The sequence below is a fragment of the Mirounga angustirostris genome, unplaced genomic scaffold, assembly GCF_029215605.1.
Source record: "Mirounga angustirostris isolate CCGP_5_RB_7025 unplaced genomic scaffold, mMirAng1.0.hap1 SCAF_14, whole genome shotgun sequence".
NCBI classification, from domain to species: domain Eukaryota; kingdom Metazoa; phylum Chordata; class Mammalia; order Carnivora; family Phocidae; genus Mirounga; species Mirounga angustirostris.
The window spans coordinates 75,925,999-75,949,892 of record NW_026991722.1 but is presented as its reverse complement, the minus strand read 5'-3'; the positions used below and the strand labels follow the sequence as shown (position 1 = coordinate 75,949,892).

The 23,894-nt window shown below is 48.5% G+C and overlaps 2 protein-coding genes and 1 non-coding gene across 6 annotated transcripts in view; 2 read left to right on the top strand and 1 right to left on the bottom strand.

Annotated features, from left to right (window-relative positions):
* Window positions 1-23,894, bottom strand: part of ALDH2 (aldehyde dehydrogenase 2 family member) — a 29,821-nt gene that overhangs the window by 2,906 nt on the left and 3,021 nt on the right. The window contains exons 2-12 of one of the 2 annotated variants that reach the window (XM_045887641.3): window positions 16,962-17,066; window positions 14,518-14,658; window positions 13,154-13,233; window positions 10,513-10,624; window positions 9,822-9,950; window positions 9,274-9,387; window positions 7,328-7,430; window positions 6,576-6,760; window positions 3,308-3,472; window positions 1,480-1,637; window positions 225-339 (exon numbers count right to left, since the gene is read on the bottom strand). In XM_045887641.3, coding sequence (XP_045743597.1) covers window positions 225-339; window positions 1,480-1,637; window positions 3,308-3,472; window positions 6,576-6,760; window positions 7,328-7,430; window positions 9,274-9,387; window positions 9,822-9,950; window positions 10,513-10,624; window positions 13,154-13,233; window positions 14,518-14,658; window positions 16,962-17,066 — 1,407 coding nt within the window. The remainder of the gene's footprint in view (window positions 1-224; window positions 340-1,479; window positions 1,638-3,307; window positions 3,473-6,575; window positions 6,761-7,327; window positions 7,431-9,273; window positions 9,388-9,821; window positions 9,951-10,512; window positions 10,625-13,153; window positions 13,234-14,517; window positions 14,659-16,961; window positions 17,067-23,894) is intronic. The other variant, XM_054510521.2, reaches the window with a different exon arrangement.
* On the top strand, window positions 3,745-3,846 carry LOC123853310 (U6 spliceosomal RNA). The gene has a single exon (XR_006793091.1). It is a non-coding gene; the product is annotated as a U6 spliceosomal RNA (small nuclear RNA).
* The window catches only part of BRAP (BRCA1 associated protein), a 101,540-nt gene continuing 94,707 nt past the window's right edge, over window positions 17,062-23,894 (top strand). For all 3 annotated transcript variants that reach the window (XM_064578392.1, XM_064578390.1, XM_045887636.3), the window contains exon 1: window positions 17,062-17,245. The gene's annotated coding sequence lies outside the window, so the exon portion shown is untranslated. The remainder of the gene's footprint in view (window positions 17,246-23,894) is intronic.

Sequence of the window (23,894 nt, the reverse complement as noted above, 5' to 3'; positions counted from 1 at the left end):
AACCGCCCTTCTTCTCAAGTCTTACAGAACTTGGCGTATAACAAAGCCTAGCAAAGGACTGTGCAGGCATAGTGGTGGCCAGGTCCCAAGTCATTTCTCATGAGACAGAGCAGAGACTGGGTCCTCACCCTTTTCTGTAGCTTCTGTGGCTTAAAGCAAGAAACTAGTAATAAGTACTGACGGAGCCCAGTGAGAGGGAAAGCTGAGAAGGCGCCCATACTCACGGTTTTCACTTCGGTGTATGCCTGCAGCGCATACTCTCCCAGCTCCCGGCCACTCCCGGACATCTTGTAGCCGCCGAATGGGGACTGGGCCCCAAACACATCATAGCAGTTGACCCTATGATATGAAACAAGATTCAGAAGTAACTTGCAGGAAGATGTGTGTGTCATACGCCTCCGACCTCCTGAATGGCTCTAAAATATTACTGAGGATAAATGGATAGGTCGAACCATAGTTATAACCAGCCATGTAGGAGCCAAAAGCAAACTACATGAAACAAAGCCGTAAGTCATCACCCCTCATGATGTGGTCACAGATGACTGTTAGTAACAGGGTGCACCACATCATAGCTTCCCATTTTAATGAATCGTTTTTGCTAACTAGGTACTTTTTTTGCAGTTCTTAAAAATTATTAAATTTTAAAAAAAATTTACTTGAGAGAGCGAGAGCACGAGAGCACAGAGGGAGAGTGAGAAGGAGAAGGAGACTCCCTACTGAGCAGAGAGCCTGATGGTAGGACTTGATCCTAGGTCCCTGAGATCATGACCTGAGCTGAAGGCAGACACTTAACTGACTAAGCCACCCAGGCACCCCTAAAAATTATTAAATTTTAATTGAATTTAAAATTCACAACTTTCAGGTGCACAATTCAGTGGATATAGCAGATTCACAGTGTGGTGCAATCATCACCTCCATCTAATTCCAGAACATTTCTATCACCCCATAAAGAACCCTGTACCCAATAAGCAGTTATTCCCCACTCCCCACCCTTCTAGCCCTTGGAAGCCTCTAATCTGCTTTCTGTCTTTATGGATTTGTCTATTCTGGACATTTCATATAAATGGAATCACACAGTATGTGGCCTTTTGTGTCTGGCTTCTTCCACTTAGTATCACATTTACAAGGTTCATCTCTGTTTGTTATATGTATCAGCACTTTATTCCTTTTTATGGCTGAATGATATTCCATTGTGTGGATAGACCACATTTTGTTGATCCATTCTTCAACTAAAGGACATTTAGGTTGTCTCCACCTTTTGAATATTGTTAATAATCTGGTATGAACATTCAGGTACAGTTATTTGTGCAGATGTAGGTTTTTATTTCTCTTGGGATGGGAAATCTCTATTATACCACACCCTGACCCAGAAGGAATTGAGCCCAGCACCCCAAATTCTAGGGTGTGGCACTAGATTCCAGAAGACCCTGGCTTGGGGATGTCTGCCTAGGCTGTGAGGGGTTGACAGGAGGCTCTTACCACACAGTGCCAGCCTGGAGGGCTTGGGACAGATAATTGGCCTTGTCCAAGTCCTTGGTGAAGACAGCTGCAGCCAGCCCATATTTGGAATTGTTGGCTCTCCCAATGACTTCCTCTATGGTCTTGAACTTCAGGATCTGCATCACTGGCCCAAAGATCTGAGGTAAGAGAGTGCACAGTTGGGAGGGTGTAGCATACACAGAAACCACCTGCCATCCAGCTTTCACAGTGCAGAGCAGATCATTCCAGATCGAGCCCCCAGACATACCCTAAGAGTTCCACAGGGAGACAACAGCTCCCAAGTTCAATGAAACACAAAGGGAAGGAAGCTAATGGGGATCAGTTACATTCTATAGGCCACGTGCTTTACACCACTGATTCCTGAACAATCCTGCAAGGTAGGGGTTTCTGGCATGTTACACGTAGATTGTTTCAAAGAATTTACATCAGTTTTTTCAGCAAGGCACACACTAAAAGCTGAAGAAGTAACTGAATGAAACAGGGTCTCTGCTCTCAAGACATCCAGGTTTATTTGGTACTTTCCCTGTCCTATTCCTGGCATGAGCCATTTCTTCAAGGAATCCTGGTTCTTTTTAGTGGAGAATGAGATTCAAAAGCCAACTCACAGGGGCCAGATGTGCGGATGCTGTGGGGTGTGGCCGCTCTCAGCCCTATCAAGGCAGAGCCCTGGGGGGAATGCAGTGTAGGTGGTCCTGATGTAATCAGGGCATTAGAAGGAACCAATACAAGCTGTGTAATGAGTGCTGAGAGCCCACGGGAGCTCCTGGACCGATGAGTGGAGAGGAGGGGTGAGGCTTTGCAGAAGTGACAGCCAAGCTGTGATACTGGCCAAGCCAGAGTGCAGGTGGGGAGCAGGGAGGAGGGAAACGGAGTTCCAGGCATAAACACACCCAGCACCTATCCTCATGAAATCCCACTTTCCCCTAAAAGGGAGCAGGACTTCTTAAAGAAATGGCTGATTCCAGGACTGCCTGGGGAGTGTCGAGGCAGAGGCGGGGGAAGAGTGCCAGGACTCATCATGGTTGGAGCAGGACTGTGGGATGGGGCGTCATGTGCTTTGGGCACTGGCAGAGCAGAGGCACCCCCCACCCTTCTGGAAAAGTGATATTTGAGACTTCAAAAAAAGCATCAAAGTAGTCATGATGGGGAAAGAGGCAGAACTCTGTTGGACTTTGTTCCCCTGATTTTGCATTTTCATATTATTTTATTTTGAATTGTACATGAACAGTTAATATTTTCTGTGCATGAGGCTGCTAAAGGACTAATCCACTGGGGAAGGGGAGCGTGTGTGGACCCCATGAGGGCAGGGAACACATCTTGCATACCTCTGGATCTCCAGGGTCTCTAGAGAGCCTGGCACAGAGCAGGCATTCAGTAAGTGTTTGTGAAATGAATGAATGAGTGAGCCAGAGCTGCTGTCCTGCATTCATAATGAGTGCTGAGAGGGAGAACATCGGGAGCCTTGCCATGTGGGGAAGTCACAGCCCTTCGGTCTAGTCCAGTGTCCTGCTTATATGAAGATCATAAAAGGGCTGAGCAAAACCATTCCTTGACTCATGGCTCACAGGGACCACAACACAAAGGCCCTGGAAACTGCAAGGGAATTTGGAAGTTCTCCCCAACAGTGGGTAGCCATAAGGGGTGAAAGAGGGGAATGACCAGATCAGATAGAATTGTAAATAATTTGTCTTAGGCACAGAGCCAGAATTTGGCCCAAAACCAGCGGATGGGTCATGGTATGAAGACGCCAAACTTAATTGTCCACTTCTCCTAAGAACATTCCCCAGAATGCTGGCCCCATGCTAACTTCCTCCCTGGCGATAGTCATGCTGTCTTGCACATCTCCGAACACGGTGGGCTGGATGAAGTAGCCACGGTCAGCAGCAACCCCTCCACCACACAGCAGCTTCGCCCCCTCCTCCTTTCCAGATTTGATATAACCAAGGATCTTCTTAAACTGAGTTTCGTCCACCTGCAGGAAAAGAAGTCCCAAGTTTCAGAGATGCTAGAGCCAGACCTCTCCTAGCTTTAGGCTTAGAACCACACAGGCAATGAATGAGACAACTGAGCAACCACTGAGGCTTAGAAATAAGCAAGGCTCAGAAAAGGAATTACAAAGGGCCAATAAATGTAAGTAAAGGGTCAACCAACCTCATTAGCCCTCAAAGAAATGCATATCAAACCCATTGTTTTTATTTTCCAACTATGAAGGAACTAAGAATTCAAAATAGTGAGAAAATAAATGTGCTTGCTTCGGCAGCACACACACTAAAATTGGAACCGTACAGATATTAGCATGGCCCCTGCCCAAGGATGACACAGATTCGTGAAGCATTCTAGATAAATAAAATAAAATAAAATAATAATAATAAGAAAATACATTGATGGCAAGAGTATGTTACAGACATTCTAATATTCATATGCTCTCAGAAAGACTAATACAATGTCATATGTCAGTTGTATCTTAATTTTAAAAAAAAGGCCTATAAGCTGGTACAGCCCTTGTGGCAGGTGCTTTATTTTTTTTTTTATTATTATTTTTTTTAAGATTTTATGTATTTTTTTGACAGAGAGAGACATAGCGAGAGCAGGAACACAAGCAGGGGGAGTGGGAGAGGGAGAAGCAGGCTTCCCGCGGAGCAGGGAGCCCAATGCGGGGCTCGATCCCAGGACCCTGGGATCATGACCCGAGCCGAAGGCAGACGCTTAACAACTGAGCCACCCAGGCGCCCCAGGTACTTTATTAATATTGGTCAAAAAATGAAATACTCATACCCTTTGATCCAGGTATTTAACTTCTAGGAATTTATTCTACATGTCACAATGGGACCGAAACAAGGATATTCACTGAGGAGCACTTTGTAAAAGTAAAAAACAGAAACAATTCTAAGTATACATCAGTAGAGGGGCTGGCTAAAATAATTACTGTTTGTATATATAATATATATTGTGTCCTTGTTAATAATAAATCTGTGAGGCGCCTGGCTGGCTCAATCGGTAGAGCATGGGACTCTTGATCTCAGGATCATGAGTTCAAGCCTCCTGTTGGGCATGGAGCCCAGTTTAAAAAAAAAAAAAAATTGATCTGTGAACTGACACTGAAAGATAGCCTAAGGTATTCTGTAAAGGTGAGGGAAGCCTGTAGAATGTTATATAATCCTGTTTTTGTTAAATATACAAAAATGTAACTCTGTGCATGTGCATGTGTGGTTATCTATGGGGAATAGACATGGAAGGAAGCCAAGGGGGTCTTATTTTTTCCTTTAAACACTTTTTATTAAAATTTTTATACAAGTTTATATTACCTTACTAATTAAATAGCCATAAACTACAAAGAAAAACAGGAGAGAAAAAAAAGATGTTGGGATTCATAGTAGCACCATTCACAATAGCCAAAAAGTGGAAAAAACCCAAGTATCCATCAGCAGATAAGTAGGTAAGGAAAATGTGGTATGTCCATACAATGGTATATTCCTCAGCCATAAAAAGGAATAAGCTACCAAGTAACAAAAAGATATGGAGGAAACTTAAATGCACATTGTTAAGTAAAAGAAGCCAATCTGTAAAGGCTACATACTGTATGATTCCAGCTATATGACATTCTGGGAAAGGCAAAACTATGAAGACAGTACACAGATCAGTGGTTGCCTAGGGTTGGGGGTAAGGGAGGGATAAATAGGTGGAGCATAGGGGAATTTTAGGGCAGAGAAACTATTCTGTATGATACTGCGATGGTGGATACATGTCTTTATATATTTGCCCACACTCACAGAATGCAACACCAAGAGTGAACCCTAAAGTAAACTATGGACTTTAGTTAATAATAATCTATCATATTGGCTCATCAGTTATAACAAACGTACCATACTAAGGCAAGATGTCAATAATCAGGGAAATTAGAGGGGAGGGGTGGGGAATGAAGGGAACTTTGTACTTTCTGCTCATTTTTCTATAAACCTAAATTGCTCTAAAAATAAGTCTATTAGAGTCGGGGAGGTGGGAAAAAAAATAAGTCTATTAATTAAAAATAAAAATAGACTGGTTTTGGCCAGCCCTGGAACCTGGGGAGTGGACACCAGCAGCAGACATCCTCAGGAGGATGGAACCTGTAGAGAGGCACCCATGGGTCCCAGAAGTGGGACTGGTGGGAGCTGGGAGCACCCCTGACCCTGTGGACTCCTTTCTTCTTGAGGGGGTGGCTGGGGGAAGCCAGCACAGGACCCTATGGAGAGAGAGTCCAGGATAGGCGGCGTCTAAGAATAATGCTGGAGTAAGGCCCAGGACATGAGAGGAAATGGTGGGCAGAGACACTGTGTTTCTTCTTGTTGTAATTACTATTGACTGTTGTTTTGGTTAAAATGAGTATGTGCTCATGGTAAAAAAAAAAAAAAAAAAAAAAAATATATATATATATATATATATATACACATATTTTTTATTTTTAAATATTTTATTTATTTATTTGACAGAGAGAGACAGTGAGAGAAGGAACACAAGCAGGGGGAGTGGGAGAGGGAGAAGCAGGCTTCCCGCTGATCGAGCCTGGGGCTCAATCCCAGGACCCTGGGATCATGACCTGAGCCGAAGGCAGATAGATGCTTAACCACTGAGCCACCCAGGCGCCCCTATATATATTTTAAATCCAACATTTCAGAATAGCATAAAGTGAAGTAAAGTCCCTCTGCTACCCAGGCCATGGCCCTCTGCCCCACTCCCCAGAGATAACCACAGTTAACAGATACGTGTGTGTCCTTCTGGAAGATGCATTTTTATGGATGGCCAAGGTCCAGAATTTTACACAGATACTCCTAATATTTATTATATGTATGAAATTTACAAACTGGTTTCCATTTTTGATTTCCACTTCAAAGCTAGCTTGTGGATTCAGGTAGATGGTTATTACAGATGAGAGAACAGTGGCTCAGAGAGGGCATGTGGCTTCCCAGGGACACACAGCTGGCACATGGCAGAGCTGAGACTTGAAGCCAAGCCTGCCTGCCTCTGAGTCTGAGACCCCCTCTGCTTCTCCACGCTGGCTCCAGACACCCAGACCCATCTGCAGCAGCCGGGCTTACCTGCGGCCCCTGCTCAGTCTGGCTGTCAAAGGGGTTCCCAACCACACGAGACTTGGCCCGGGCAACGCTCCGCTCCACAAACTCGGCGTACACATCTTCTTGCACAAAGGTCCGGGAGCCCGCACAGCAGCACTGGCCCTGGTTGAAGAACAGGGCGAAGTGGGCCTGCTCCACGGCCCAGTTCACTGGGGAGGCAGAAAGGCACCCATGAGAAGAGACGGAGGATGAGCCTGGCCCCAGCGTCTGCTTACGCTCTTAACCCGTTTATGCCACCAACAGCGCTGACCAGGACAGGCCTGATCTCTCCCTTCTTGCGGTGTGGACACCCAGCAGACAGACACAAAGAGAGAGGAGGTCATAGCCCTCCGTGGTAACAGACAAGAGGGTGGAGGCAGGACCCACCCAGCCAGCCCAAAGCAGTCAGGGAAGGGCAAATCAGGGGGCACCTTGGCAGGACCAGGAAAAGGGGTATGAGGAGGAGGAGCAGTCTGCTCCAAGAGAGTGTGCAGTATGGCTGGGCAGCTAAGTAGCACAGCCCGGCTGGATGGTGGGGAGCAAAGAGGAGAGAAGCCGGGGAGAGACCAGGTCATGCAGGCTGGAGGGCCATGCTGTGGACTCTGACCTTCGTCCTGAGGCCCAGGGGGCAGACACTGAGTCCAGAAGTTGCTGAAGCTCACAGAAGTGAGTGGAGCCACAGTATGGACAGCTAGTGGCTGCCTTCATCCCACACCTCCTCCCCACAAAAACCTTACTATCTGCATCTGACATGATGATATTGGGGCTCTTTCCCCCCAGCTCCAGGGTCACTCTCTTGAGGTTACTGCTCCCTGCAGCAACCTGGACTAGGCGGCCAACCTGTGGGAAAGCAGAAATATAGACAAGCTCTCAGGAGGAGGAAAGAAGAACCAAATACTCTTCTAGACACAGGACAGAGGACCTCACAACATGAGGGAGCAGCTGGATTATAAGAGAGCTGGAGAATTTCACCCAATCTAGCTATTCACTTACCACTGCTGCCCTACCCCTCTGAGCTCCCAGGACGAGAGTGACCATAACCACATGAGCAATATGGCCTCTACATACCAGACACTGTGCCAAGTGCTTCGTGTTCATTTAGTTCAATCAAAGATAGGCACAACTCTTTGCCTTGCTTTAGAACTGTGGGAGCTGCAGCTCAGAGTGGTCAAGTCACTTGCCCAAAGTCACACAGCTGGTGAATGTGGAATCAGAATTCACACGTGGGCAGCGTGAGTCCATCACTAGGTCAAACTACTATCCCGCACCCTTCCCACAGTGTTGTGAGTGTGGTCCCCTAGCCCATGGCACGCTCTGTGGGGGCAAGGATGGGGTGCTCCTCACATCCTTATTCCCAGAGCCTGCACAAAGCCGCCCTGAACCTATTTGAACGAACACATCTGTCTCTGTCAGGAAACCAACCCCTCTGTGAGATTCTCAACATCACCTCAAGGCATTGATTTGGGCAGCAGCAAATCAAGGAAAGAGCTGGGACCGTGCTATCTTGGGCTCTGTTCCTGCCCTCCTGGAGCTGCCATCACGGCGCACAGACTAGACGCTAGACGGTATCTATCTCCGGGGGCACGGCTTGAAGAGCACATTCGTTACAGTAGTCAGTGTGCTTTCTCTGGGGCCATGTGAGGAAGCCTCCCAACAACTGAAGGAGAGGAAAAGGTTACTCTTCAGAAGGAATTCTGTCCCTGCTTCGAAGGAGATGATGTTGAAGGAATCACCAGACATCTTACTTGTCCTTGTTCCTCCAGGGCCTGGCACAGAACAGGATACTCCTCACTCATCATTCATTCCCTCCCTGAGCACTTACTCTGAGCTAGACCTTTGCTGATCCCCCTCACTCATTCTGTGAGGTGGGTGCACTTATCCCCGTTTTACAAATGAGACAGAGGCTTCGGGAACCTAAGTGACTTGCCCAGGATCGCAGACCTAGTAAGTGCCACTGAAACAGTAAGACTCCAGAGCACCTGATCTTCCCCACTACACCATGCCTACTGTCTCTACTGCCTCCATATGGCCATCCTCATTTTAAAGACAACAAATGGAGCCCCGAAGATATTCGGTGAATCACCCATGTCATTATAGCGAGGCTGGGATTTGAACTCATGTCTTTCTGAAGCCCATGCTCTATAACTGTCAGGGCACTGCTGGTCAAGGAATCTGACACAGCCAAAGGGCTTTGACTCTGGGCAGGCGGTCAGCTCTAGACTTTTTTTTTTTTAAGATTTTATTTATTTATTTTACAGAGAGAGTGACAGAGCACAAGCAGGGGAGCAGTAGAAGGATAGGGAGAAGCAGGCTCCCCCCCAAGCAAGGAGCCCGATGTGGGGCTCGACCCCAGGACCCTGGGATCATGACCTGAGCCGAAGGCAGGTGCTTAACTGTCTGAGCCACCCAGGCGCCCTAGGTCTGGGCTTCTTGAGGTCTAGACGGTCTGGGCCTCTTTCTTCCACGTGGGATGGTGGCCCCACAACAGCAGCCAGAGTGTCAAGCAACCCACAGAGGGCTCCACCCGGCAGCTACTGCAGGCACACGCGGGGCCCCTCACTCAAGCTCCTCAGAGGACCCTCCACACAGTACCCCGAGGTGAATCTTCAAAGCGTCATCCTTTGAGGACAGTGGGAACTTGGGCCAAATGTGCCACAAGCTTGAGGTCCTGGTGATGCCTTACCTCGGTAGAGCCTGTGAAGGCCACTTTGTCCACATCCTCATGGGAGGTGATGGCGGCCCCAGCTGTGGGGCCAAATCCAGGAATAATATTGACCACGCCAGGGGGAAAGCCGGCCTGTGGGCAAACAGCCAGGGACACTGGGCGTCATTCTCCTGTTCCAAAGGGCTTGGACAGAAGAACATACACCCCCCGGAGAGGCTAAAGCAGCCTGCCCGGTACCCAGACAAGCTGACACCAGTGTGTGAGGCACTGCTCAGGAATTCCAAATGGCACAGCAGAGAACCTACTTTTCGGGGTTCCCTGGGGCTGTTGTCCCTCCCCAGTGGCACTCTTCAAAGGGGTCTGGCAGTGAAGCTCAGTGTAGAAAACAGGTAAGGGGGGTCATTTTGGCTGGCCTGTGATGAGGTACGGGGGGTACAGGGGAGGTTCAGTCCCTGCTCTACAAACACCTGCCCCACTTTGGGGCCCCCGAAGCCCCTCCTAAGAACCCCCAAGGAGCCAGCCTGTACAAGGGCATTCAGAGGTCAAGACTGACACAAACCACACACCTCTTTAATCAGGTTGGCCACATAGAGGGCAGTCAGTGGAGTCTGCTCAGCTACCTTCATCACAACCACATTTCCGGTCGCCAGGGCTGGGCCGAGTTTCCAGGCTTGCATCAGGAGTGGGAAGTTCCACTGCGATAAACAAGAGCTGCTTCTGGAATCAAGCTGGAGCTGCACTGGCTCCAGGGAGGAGGGGGCGGCCCGGGGAGGAGAAGGGGGCACCCAGGGGGTGGCCCGGGGAGGAGGGGGCGGCCTGGGGAAGGGGGCTGCACTGACTTCTCCGAGCCCCTTGTGCTACTCCCACAACTCTGCTATGAGTTGAAGATGGATGGACATGGCAGGTGGATGGGAGCAGGAGCGACTCAGGCTCCTTAGAGCTTTAACCATACTAGGCTCTGTGCTATGTTGTTGCCTTGTATTACCCCTCCTGCCCTAAGACAGTGTTGTGTTCCCTTCTGCTTTTCAAATAAGGAAACCGAGTCTTATGGGTATCAGTGATTTGCCCAAAGTCAGAGTCCACGCATGGCAGCACTGGTTGGCTTTGTTAAAGCCTGTGTTCTCACCCACCACCCAGGCCGCCTTCCAACAACAGCCCGCAGACCCTCCCACCTGTGCAATCCGCCTGTCCCAGATCGCTGCATCTCAAGGCACTCCTAATAAGCCTTCATCTGTTTATTAGGAGCCTACCACTCACCGGAATGATCTGCCCGCACACCCCGACGGGTTCATGGCGGGTATAGCTGAAGAAGTCCCCATCAATGGGAATAGTTTTCCCATGGTACTTATCAGCCCAGCCAGCGTAATAACTTAAAAAAAAAAAAAAAAATCCAAGCTTAATCAATGACTGTCAGGGACCCCTGTACACCCTGGCAGAAAGAAAAGGCTCAAACAGGCCCCTTGTAAGGCCCAAACAAGCCCAATTGCCCTTGCCCTTGGCTTAGCCCCAGAAAGACTTCCTAGGGTCACAGTTCCACTCTGGACAACTAAACTCTAAGCCTCAGAATCACCTGGGATGCTTGTAAATAATAACACCACATTTCAGGAGCCCACTTCCAACTTACTCAATCTGGAGCTCCGAGGCTGATCCCCAGGAATTGGTATTTTTCATAAACATTCAGATTTATTAAATTGTGACTGTTGAAGTAGCCAGCACCACAGATTAGCATCTGAGAACCATGGGTCGGATCTGGTGAGGAAGTGGAAACCTCTCTAACGGCCAGCACTTCCTGTATGCAGACCCCAAAGTACGACTGAGGGAACAGTCACCAGAAACAAATCCTCAACTGGCCCAACCCCTCGTAAAGCCTCCCATCTAGACACACAGGGACCCAGGGGACAGAAAAGCCCAGCACCTTAGAGCGGGGGAGAAAAGAGCATTGTGGGTTTCCAGCCCGTAATGGTGACATTTTCAGAGAAGCAGGAAAAATGAGAGAAGGGGAAATATGGAAACGTGGGGTAAAAGGAAGAGTTCTGAAATGAGTGGGATGGCAACGCGAGTCTGGGCCCCACGCTGACCTGGCTTCGAACACGGGTCTGTGAACAGCCAGGGAGTTGCCAATCTCTACAAGGAAAGGCAGCGCCGCTCCCTTCCTCCCAGGCTGTATGACGTATGTTTTGCAGGCCCCACAATGGTTACCTAATCAGCATAACGGCATATTCCTAAAACTCAGGAGGGCATAAGACTTAGCCTGAGCTTCCCCAGGCTGCTCTTTCTGGGTCACCCTCACAGCGCGTTCTAACCTTGGTACTATGGTCATATGGGGCTGGAAAATTCTTTGCTGGGCGGGCCATGCTGTGCACTGCAGGCTTTTTAGCAGCCTCTCTGGCCTCTGTGCACTAGATACCAGTAGCACCCTTCCCTCACCCCCTTCTGTGACAGCCACAAGTATCTCCGTTATCCATTGCCAGCTGTCACCTGGGAGACGTGACTGACTACCCTGGTTGAGAACCCTTTCTGTTGTCCAACCACTACTTTTCTGGCACGGCTTCTTCCCCTCCACCTCTGTCCACAGGGTCAAGGGGAGTACTTGTTATTTGCACAATGATCCGTCCACCCAGACCACAGCTGGTCAGACTTGAGGCCAGCCAATCAGGGTGGCATCTGGCCCCTGAATCTGGCATGAAGACTTTGGCATTTGGCACTAGGATAAGGGACTGCAGTGTAGTCAGTAGGATCCCGCATATAGGAGCCAGCCCAGGTGTGGGCAGCCAGGTTCCAGCACACACACTGGCCCTGACAGCGGCTAGGGGGTAACTGAGAGAAGAATGAAGCAAGGGGGCTAAGATGGGCCACGGTGAGGCTCAGCGGCCTTCTAGATTTAAGACCCCCAACTCTGCAGTGCCCAAGTCAGACTGAGGCTTTGTTACTGCAACCCCAAAGACCCTAACAAAGCTCTTATTCCTCATCCTGTATTTCTTGGGCATTAAGATGTTTGATTAGGGGCACCCGGGTGGCTCAGTCGTTAAGCGTCTGCCTTCGGCTCAGGTCACGATCCCAGGGTCCTGGGATTGAGCCCCACATCGGGCTCCCTGCTCGGCAGGAGGCCTGCTTCTCCCTCTCCCACTCCTCCTGCTTGTGTTCCCTCTCTCAGTGTGTTTCTTTCTGTCAGGTAAATAAATAAAATCTTTAAAAAAAAAAAAAAAGATGTTTGATTAAACTAATCCCAAAGCCAGCAAGAAGGAAATGATAAAGACTAGAGCAGAGATAGGAAAACAATAGAGGAAATCAACAAAACCAAAAGTGGGTTCTTTGAAAACTCACCAGACTGACAAACCTTTCACTAGACTAAGAAAAAAAGGCAGAAGAGACAACTGAAAACCAAAATGAAAGCAGGGACATTACCACCGACCTTAGAGAGAGAAAAAAGCTTATAAAGAGCATATATGAACAACTGTAGCCAGCAAATGAGATAACATACATGAAATGGACAAATTCCATCTAACATAGAAATTACCAAAACTGCCTTGAGAAGAAAGAAAAATGCTTATGATTAAGTTACAACTTTGATATTGAGGGATTTTCTCCTAACATGATTCTACAACTCCTGTGATCCTGTTAAATTATTCTATTTCTGGGCTCAGTTGTTAAGCGTCTGCCCTCGGCTCAGGTCATGGTCCCAGGGTCCTGGGATCGAGCCCCACATCGGGCTCCCTGTTTCACGGGAAACCTGCTTCTCCCTCTCCCACTCCCCCTGCTTGTGTTCCCTCTATCGCTGTGTCTCTTCTCTGTTTAATAAATAAAATCTTTAAAAAAAAAATTACTCTATTTCTGGCCCTACAACACCTGCTCCCCTGGGGGACGGCCAGAACAAAGAGCCGGAAGCCTGAGCCCATACCGGAAGCATTTGAGAACCATGTCCAGATCCACCAGGTAGGAGATGACATAGGGCTTGCCGTTATCCAGGGTCTCCAAGGCCTGAAAAAAGAGAACAGTCAGCACAGACATGCAGGCACAGGATTGAATCAAAGCAATCGGTGACGACCAACGCTGAAGCTCAGCACAGACCAAGAAGGGCTGATGGGCTACTTTGTGCCACTGAATGCCATGGCATTTCTGGCCCATCGCCCCTCCCTCTCCCAAGACAGGAGAGCGAGGGGTGGGGAGAGGAACGGTGCACCAACTTCACGTGCATGTGTTTTCCAGGTTCTGCTCTAAGCCAAATCCAGGGGCTGGGGGTAAGAGACAAACATGGGGGCTGAGAGAGCAAAGCGCCAGTGACTAATGACATGAAGCCTCAATCACGAGTGTTAAGAATGCTAGAAAGGAGGGCGCCTGGGTGGCTCAGTTGGTTAAGCAACTGCCTTCGGCTCAGGTCACGATCCCAGGGTCCTGGGATCGAGTCCCACATCGGGCTCCCTGCTCAGCGGGGAGCCTGCTTCTCCCTCTGCCTCTCTCTCTCTCTGTCTCTTATGAATAAAGGAATAAAATCTTAAAAAAAAAAAAAAAGAATGCTAGAAAGGAGAAGCCAGGCTGCCCAGCCCAGTCTGAGAAACACCCTCTAGCCTAAACCTGAAGGATATGTAGGAGGTAACTAGGCAAGGGGGAAGGTACAAATGATGACAAAATGAAAAGCACCCCAGAGAGAACAGCATGTGCAAAGGCCCTGATGGCTCAAAGAAGCCAGGCAGTCAAGACGCTGAGGGAAGGCTGGTGAGCTGAGCAGTGTGTGTGAGGGTCATGGTCCAGCATTAGTTGGGAGACGGAGTCAGACCAGGCAGGGCCTTGTAGACCATGATGAGAGAACAGGACTTTATCCTAAGGATATACAGGATGCCATAGAAGGCTTCAGAGTGGAGCACCATGGTATAATTTGCCTTCTAGAAGGTTCACTCTGGCTGCTATTTGCAGATTGGACTGGGGAGAGGAGAGGGTATTGGCTCTTGGTTTCTTCTGCCTCTGGCAGCCAGAGAGAAGGCCCACCACACAGAGGGGCTCCAAGGGAGGTGTCCATCCCTGGAGGTCTCGGGGAAGGCTCCCCATTGTGTCTCCCCTTTCCACCCCATCTCCTCCTTTCTTAGCCATCATAGGGGACAATGAGAGGCTCCTCTGGTTGGTACAGGGGCATACCCCCAAAATGTCCAGCCTATGCCATTCTGACCAGTTACAGGTCAGCAATGCAGCCCCCTTTCCTGGATGGCTGTGGGATGCTCTGAGCCTATTCACCACATGGGATGAGAGGGGAGGGGGCTGAGAACTCACTGCTAGGTAGGTCCGGTCCCGCTCAATCAGATCAGCCAGGCGGTTCAGCAGGCGGCCTCTGTCGGATGCGTCCATGCGGCGCCAGGGTGAGCCCAGCTGGAAGGCGGCCCGGGCAGCCTTTACTGCCCTGTCCACGTCTTCCTGGAAAACACCCACCAAGGCAGCTCAGGCCTTCTCAGCACTAACTGCCTCCAGTTACCACCCAGCCTGCTGCCAAACACCCCCATGGGACTTCAGTCAATGCCTGTGTGGAAACTCGCCCCGAACAGCCCTTCCCTACCGCGAAGGCCCTGCCTGTGGAGCTTCAGATTCTCCTTGCCCTCCTTTCACGGAGGGAGTGAGGATCCTGACCGTTAACGTTTCTGTATTTTCATTTTGGAATCCCCCAAAGAGTTTTGGAGGGAAACATTCAGGGCTCTGTGCTTAGAATTTGACTATTTCCCCCCTCTTCTTAAGAAAGCAAGCCCAGAGAACTTAAGCATTCCTTCTAAGATGACTGGCAGTCTGCACCTAATATAGGTTTAACCAGCTTCCCTCTCCTTGGAGAAGCAGTAAAATCAACACAGCTAGCAGTTTTCATACAGCGAGAGGTGTAGCAGGAGGCTGGAAGCATGGTTTTCATTAATATTAAACATATTTACCGGGGTGCCTGGGTAGCTCAGTCGTTAAGCGTCTGCCTTCAGCTCAGGTCATGATCCCAGGGTCCTGGGATCGAGCCCCGCATCAGGCTCCCTGCTCTGCAGGAGGCCTGCTTCTCCCTCTCCCACTCCCCCTGCTTGTGTTCCTGCTCTCACTGTCTCTCTCTCTCTCTGTCAAATAAATAAAATCTTAAAAAAACACAAAACATATTTATATCAGACTACCCTATAAGCCAGGAAAGTACTATATTCACATTTGCTTTTAGCAGAGGGAGCAGGGCTTTATACATGAATATAGAAAACTGTTAAAGCAGAGGGCAAGAGGCATTCTTAAAATATTTTCAGTGCCTTCACTTTTTTTTAAGATTTATTTATTTTTTTAAAGATTTTATTTATTTATTTGACAGAGAGAGACACAGCGAGGGAGGGAACACAAGCAGGGGGAGTGGAGGAGGGAGAAGCAGGCTTCCCGCCAAGCAGGGAGTCTGATGCGGGGCTCGATCCCAGGAACCCAGGATCATGACCTGAGCTGAAGGCAGACGCTTAACGACTGAGCCATCGAGGCACCCCTCTTTTTTTAAGATTTATTTATTTATTTTAGAGAGAGAGTGAGCATGAGTGGGGGAGGGGTAGAGGGAGAAAGAGAGAATCCCCCACTGAGTGCGGGAGCCCGATGTGGTGCTCAGTCAGTCTCACAACCCTGAGATCATGACCTGAGCCGAAATCAAGAGTCAGACGCTCAACCAACTGAGCCATCCAGGCACCTCTCAAGGCCTTTTCTTTAAAAAAAAAAAAAAAAAGAGAGAGAGAGAGAAGATAGTAGGAAGGGAAAATGAAGGGGGGTAATCAGAGGGGGAAATGAACCATGAGAGACTATGGACTCTGAGAAACAAACTGAGGGTTCTAGAGGGGAGGGGGGTGGGGGGATGGGTTAGCATGGTGATGGGTATTAAAGAGGGCATTTATTGAATGGAGCACTGGGTGTTATATGCAAACAATGAATCATGGAACACTACATCAAAAACGAATGATGTGGGCGCCTGGGTGGCTCAGTTGGTTAAGCGACTGCCTTCGGCTCAGGTCATGATCCTGGAGTCCCTGGATCCAGTCCCGCATCGGGCTCCCTGCTCGGCAGGGAGTCTGCTTCTCCCTCTGACCCTCCCCCCTCTCATGTGCTCTCTCTCTCATTCTCTCTCTCAAATAAATAAATAAAATCTTAAAAAAAAACAAAAACAAAAACGAATGATGTGATGTATGGTGATTAACAATAAAATAAAATTTTAAAAAATAAAAAATAAAAAATAAAAAATAAAATAAATGCTCCATAATTTGAAAACAAATTTTTTTTACTAAAAGTCTAATTTTTAAGTTGTAAAATTATTATAACTATTTTTTATTGCAAGTAGGTATAATTCCAACATAATGTAAATACACCACCAACACCAGACTAGATCTCAGAAGACCCAAATTCTAGTCCACAAAATTCCTCCATCTAGATGTGTACCTCCCTTCTCTGACCTTCAACTTTTAGGTCTAGAAAAGAGAGATTGGATTAGATGTTCCCAAATTTAGTTCCAAGTCTACAATTCTACCACTGTGTGAATTATTGAACCCGGGTATAATCTAGCACCTTTGTTGGAAGGAAGAGTTTCTGTTGATTCATTTACTCAAAAGATGTTCATTGGCATTTTTGAGTTATGAAAATAATACACACCTGGTAAAGTTTCAACCACATAAAAATATATAAAGTACACAATGAAACCACCCTTGCCTGCTCCCGCCCCGAGGTAGGTCACCAGTTCTCACCTTGTCTCCTTCAGCTATCTGACAGATAACTTCTCCGGTGGATGGATTGATGGTGGGGAATGTTTTCTTGCTGACAGCATCGTGCCACTCATTGTTGATGAAGATCTATGAGAAGGAAGAAAGTTCTCAGGACCGGCTCTCAACCCTACACTGACAACCAGCGATGTGGGAGAAAGAAAATCAGAACACATATGAATTAGCCTCAGAGTGATGTGGTGTGAAGTTTCAAGCCCCAGACCTGGAGACAACCAGGTTGGAATGCCCCCTCTGCCAAGCGACCTCGGGTAAGTCATTTGCCCTTCGTTTCTTTGATCTGAGAAATGAAGAGAATGTGTCTACCATATCAGTTGTCCATACTGTTGTGCAACATGTCAAAATTTGGTGGCTTAAATGATCCGTCATCCTCTCACAATCGTGTCCACTAATGAGGCTCAGCTGCACAGGGCTTGGCTGGGCTGGCTCATGGGATTGCAGAGCAAGGGTGCACGGGGCTGGATGTGCACGAGGGGTTCTGCATCACATATATGTCTGCTTGGGTCTCCTGATTATATGGCAGACTCAGGCTCGTCAGCCTTCTCCAATGACAGCTGGCTTCCCCAGACAGTGTGCCGAGAGACCCACGCAGAAGCTGAGAGGCTTCCTAAGATCCAGCTTCTGAAGTCACACGGCCTCATTTCCGCCACCAAGCTTCACTGGTCGATGTGAGTCACAGGCCCAGTCCAGATCTCGGGGAGGGGAGAGAGCCTCCACTACTCCTTGGGAGGAGCAGCAAAGAATTTGCAACCATCTCTCCTCTAGCACAGTGTTGTTGTGAGAACGGGGTCAGATTATTCTTTGACCATTCAGTAAACATGTAGTGAACACCTGTGATGGGCCAGGCACTGTTCTAAGGCTGAGGACACAGTGGCAACCCAACCCAATAAAGACCTTTCTCACTCATGGAGCTGGTGTTCAGGTGTAGAGAAGCAGGTAGAGAAGCAATACACAAGGCAACCTCAGATTGCAGTGGTAGGTACAAAGGAGGAAAATAGGACCCACAAAGAGTACTAAAGTGGGGGAAGACAGAGAACTTTAGATGGGATGGTCAGGAGGGTCTCTCTGATAAGCAGATATTTCACTCGAGCCCTGATGATGAAAAGGAGCCAGCCACAGGAAGAGTAGGAGGATAAGCACTCCAGGCAGCAGGAAGAGCAAGTGCAAAGGCCCTGGGGTAGGAATAAGCCTGGTGCATTTGAGAAAAAACAAAAGTGACCAGAGTTAACTGGCAAACCAAGAAGGAAGTGCTAGGACATGGAATCAGAGAGCAGGGTAGGTCCCGTGAAGAAGCCCTCAGTTCAGCGCCTGGCAGCAATCATTGCTAATGTTGTTGTGAGGATTAACTGCAACCACGTCTGGAGAGAGACTGTTCGCTGGTTTAATGAGGCCAATGTCAGGGGAGGATGGAACCCTCTTCATTCACTCAGAGAAAAGGCCCTTATCTAAAGCCGCTTCATCAAGTGCCAAAATTCACTCTCTGCTTCTAAGAGCCAGGCAATGGCCTCAAGGGAGACCAGGGAAAACTCTCCCAGCAAGCTGTTCCCCTTCCGGATGGGGAAGCTGGTCTGAGGGTCGGGGACACTTGGTCACTTCGCCAGGGCTGAGCAAAGGTCACAGTCAGGGTGAACGTCAGTTCAAGGCCACTCTGCCTTCCTTCCTCAAGGGCTCTCCTTGGCCCCAGCATCCCAACATGGCCTGGCTCTGGCTCAGGACCCTGGGGGTCATCTCCAGTTACTCTGGGCCAGAGTCTAGAACCACAAACAAGACCAAGCCACCAAGCAAAGTCGGGAGTTTGGCCAGGGCCAAAGATGAATGCAGGGCTCCTGTGATCCTAGTTGTGTCACATGGGGCACGGCACTTCACCTCACTCTGTAGTGAGAACCACCGCAGTACCCGGACGGCACGTGAGGGCTCCAGGTGTGCTCTGGGCTTCGGGGGAAGTAAGTGTGCCATGCTGTGGCGGTGCCCGTGGGGCCAGGTGGCACAGGAAGGAGCTGGTTAGGAAGGGGTCTACCAGGGGTCACTTTCCCAGCCTCAAATCCGGTATAAGCATTTCCCACACGGGCCCTTTTAGGATGGATTTCACTATTCCTGTTGGCAGTGCTGCAGCAAACAGCCTAGGCTGCGCATCTCTGCGAACCTGGGACAGATGACCGTATAAATACCAGACAACTGCTGAGTTAGAGGGTAACGTGATCCTTGGGCTGCCTCCAGAAACCTGGGTGGTGTGGTGGGTGCCTAGAAGCTGCGGACCCCAGGGAGGAGGCCTAACCAAGGCGAGGACAGAGTGACATTCCAGTGCCACCCCCACACCAAGGCACTGGACAGTCATCATCTGTGCAAGGTCTCCAAAAACAGGTTCAGTGGTGTTCAGTAGCTCCAATTTGGCAGACAGGATGCACTCTAGAAAGATTTTGATTCAAGCTTTGATGCATGATAGAATTGGGGATTTGTGGGGCCCTGGGTAGCTCAGTCATTAAGCCTCTGCCTTAGGCTCAGTCATGATCCCCGGGCCCTGGGATCGAGCCCCACCTTCCCATCTTCGGACTCTCTGCTCAGCGGAGAGCCTGCTTCACCCTCATTCTCTGCTCCTCCCGCCTGCTCGTGTTCTGTCTCTCTCATGCTCTCTCCCTCTCAAATAAATAAATAAAATCTTTGAAAAAAAGTGGGGGGGGCGGGGCGCCTGGGTGGCTCAGTCGTTAAGCGTCTGCCTTCGGCTCAGGTCATGATCTCAGGGTCCTGGGATGGAGTCCCTCATCAGGCTCCCTAAACCTCAGGGTTAGTTCAGTAATAAGGCCAAAGGGAGCCACCTCCCCCAGGCTTGCTGGAGACATTCTGGCACCTGACCAGAGCCCTTGCCTCCTCTCCTCAGCACCCAGGGCCTTTCACTCTGCATTCCTGGATTTTTCACCACATTCACCATGGGAAGTTGGGTTCTACTGTGGACTGTTTGCCTGGCAGTCATGCTTTCAATTTGTTTATGTTCTCTGGGCTTATCATTTGGCAACCTCTACCTTGCTGCAGTCACTTCCCTTGGATAATTTTAGCCCTCCCTGCATGTCTTCACATTCTTATTCATGTTAACTCCCAAATTCTTTGAAAAAGCCCCTTCTGAGTGGAAATACTGTGTTCCCATTCCTTGCTACTGGAACACAAAATTATAAACATGGTTTCATAAATGGCAACGATTCATGCCTTCAATAAATATTTACTGAGCAGCAATCATATTTCTGATCTCCGTGCTAGGGCTGGGAATACACATGTGAACAGAAACACAGCTCCTCTGGGGCGCCTGGGTGGCTCAGTCGGTTAAGTGTCTGCCTTCGGCTCAGGTCATGATCCCGGGGTCCTGGGATCGAGCCCCGCATCGGGCTCCCTGCTCAGCGGGGAGTCTGCTTCTCCCTCTCCCTCTGCTGCTCCCCCTACCCGTGCTCTTTCTCTCTCTCTCAGATAAATAAAATCTTAAAAAAAAAAAAAAAAAGAAAGAAACACAGCTCCTCCCTTCTGATTTCAAATGTTTAAGTTCAGTAGTCCCCTAAATATTTACATCCTTCAGGCGCCTGGGTGGTTCAGTCGGTTGAGCATCCGACTCTTCGGCTCAGGTCATGATCTCAGGGTTGTGAGATGGAGCCCCACGTTGGGTTCCACACTCAGTGGGGAGTCTGTTTGGAGATTCTCTCTGCCCCTCCCACCTCTCTCTCTCTCAAGTAAATAATCTTTTTTAAAAAGATTTTTATTTATTAATTTTTTTTTAAGATTTTATTTATTTATTTGAGAGAGAGAGAATGAGAGAGAACACATGAGAGGGGATAGGGTCAGAGGGCAAAGCAGACTCCCCGCCGAGCAGGGAGCCCGATGCGGGACTCGATCCAGGGACTCCAGGATCATGACCTGAGCCGAAGGCAGTCGCTTAACCAGCTGAGCCACCCAGGCGCCCCTTATTTATTAATTTGTCAGAGAGAGAACAGGCACACAAACAGGGGGAGCGGCAGGCAGGGGGAGAGGGAGAAGCAGGCTCCCCACTGAGCAGGGAGACCGATGCGGGACTCCATCCCAGGACCCCAGGATCATGACCTGAGCTGAAGGCACATGCTTAACTGACTGAGCCACCCGACGGTCCCAATAAATACATCTTAAAAAAATAAAAAAACTGACATCCTCTTTTGACCATAGGTCCTGGTCATGAGGTAGCACAGAATGTGGCTAAGGGCACACACATCAGAGTTGAACCCTGGTTTCATACTTGCTACTTAATGTGACCTCCCTGAGCCTCAGTTCCCCTCATCTGTAACAGCTACAATACCTGCTTCATACAGTTGTTGGGAGGGATAAAAGGGAAAATGTAGTTATACATCCTCAGCACAGGGCCTGCCAGTTCCTAAGTGATCAGTAATCACAATTATTCGATCAGGGGACCTGTACGCATGTCCACAGCACACACATCTGTCCTTTCCACCTGATCTCAACACCACAAACCTTCTTTTTTTTTTTTTTTTTTTAATATTTTGTTTATTTATTTGACAGAGAGAGACACAGCGAGAGAGGGAACACAAGCAGGGGGAGGGGGAGAGGGAGAAGCAGGTTTCCTGCAGAGCAGGGAGCCCGATGCGGGGCTTGATCCCAGGACCCTGGGATCATGACCTGAGCTGAAGGCAGACGCTTAATGACTGAGCCACCCAGGTGCCCCACCACAAACCTTCTTAGAGCCCAGTCACCTGTAACTCTGTGTGTTTCCAGAGATACAGATTCTGGGGAGGCAGGAGGTAATGAAAGGCATTTGTGTTCATTTATAATATAATATATTGTTAGAAGTAGAGGTACCAAGGGGAGTCTGGTGAAATCCTCTGATTCTCTGGGTTACCTGAATCTATTATTTCTACAGAGGATCCTAAAACTCTTTCACAAGCAATAAAACCAGTATGGTCAGTATGGGGATATTTCACGTGACTCATTCAGCCCAAAGCCACTTCAAACCACTGCTTAATCCAACATAAGTTTTGGCTCATTATGTAAGAATCTCCCAAGGAAAACCAAATTTCTCTTCTGTATATACTACCTGTTAGCAGTGATTATCTGCAGGTGTGGGATTATCAGAGGCCTGTCACTTTCTTTTTTCTTTTTAAATTTGCTTACAGGTTACTTAGCTTTAATGAAATAAAACATTTAAATAAAGTTCCCTTTAATTACTACCTGCAAACAGATTCTCTATGCAGCACCCCCCTCCCCAAGGCACTCAGCACCCTCACACCAATGCGCATATTCCTTCCAGTACACTTGTATACATTTTATATAGAGATAGGTCTACTCACATTCAGTGTAAGAGTTTGTTTGCGTAGTTTAATTAGTTTCATATCTGCAGAATGCCAGACCCTTTCCTACCTTGACACATTGTTTTTGAGACCCATTATTCATATAGCTCCAGCTAGTGCCTGTAACTACTGCATGCACTGAATTATTCCTTCCTATAACCTCAGTACACGTTGTTCTTCAATTTCCCCATGGATGGCAAGGTGGCTTCCTAGGTTTTTGCTAATGTAAACTACGGGGCAATGAACATCTGTGCATGCCGATATATATTTCCAGTGCGTTCAACCTCACAGACTTCTGTAATGCTTGACTTTTGGTACTGAGGACGTATTAATATTGTAACCAGAAAATTCTATACAGGGAGATCCTTTCTTAATTTCCTTTTTGTCAGTTCTCTCTTTAGTTCCTGAGTGCTGTGGTCAAGAAGCTAAGAATAGAGACACGCATTGAATTCACCACCCCAAACTCCCATTCAACTTTACCAGAACCTAGCTCACCCCTTCAGGAAACAAATTACAACTACAACAGCACCCACATAATGGAGTTACATCACCATTATCTTGTAAGCTCAACAGGATCACTGTTACCCCAGCTTTTACTTAAGGCTGTGTGAACATGGACACCCCCCACAGCCATGAGCCAGACACTTTCTAAGGGCGGTATAAGGATGAACTCACTCCAGCCTCACAGCAACCCTAGGATGTAGATGGGATTTTTACCCCATTTTACAGATGTGGTAGCTGAGGTACAGAGTTAAATAATTATACCACCCTCCGTATCCCCCTCTTCCCTGCCTTGTTCTTCTCCATAGTGCTGATTGCCTTGGCCATACTATGCATTTCACTTACTTGTCTGTCTCTACTATCCAGGCCACAAACTTCCCACAGGCAGGGATTCCTGTCTGTTTTGTTCATTGGAACTGGGAGTACTCAGGAAATGTCTGTTGAATGAATGAACCTGCCCAAGTCAACGCCAATGAGCGGCAGGCAGTCTGAGTCCAGAGTGCAACGTGGTCTCTAACAATATTCTGGTGTTCATTATTATTATCAACCAACGTGGGAGTCAGGAAGATGGTACAGTGGGAGGATCCTGAGCTCACCTTGTCCTACAGACATACCAAGATAACAGCTACATCTGTGCAATGAACTCTGAAAACGACCTGAAGACTGGTAGAACAGACCTTCCACAGTTCATCATGGACAGGAGGCCACACTGAAAAGAGTAGGAAGGTCAAAGACACAGTTGGGAACCAAACCCCTGGCAAGACTAACCACAAAGGGGAGGGACACCACAAGTGTGGAGAAGCAAATGCAAGAGATCAGACCCAACACTAGGCACACCAGGCACTGGGGACTCACATTGGGAAGACAAGTCCCCATAATACCTGGCTTTGAAAACCAGTAGGGCTTAACTTCAGGAGCTTTTAAAATCAGCAGGGCTTGGGGCGCCTGGGTGGCTCAGTCGTTAAGCATTTGCCCTCGGCTCGGGTCATGATGCCGGGGCCCTGGGATCGAGGCCCGCATCACGCTCCCTGCTCAGCGGGAAGCCTGCTTCTCTCTCTCCCACTGCCCCTGCTTCTTGTGTTTCCTC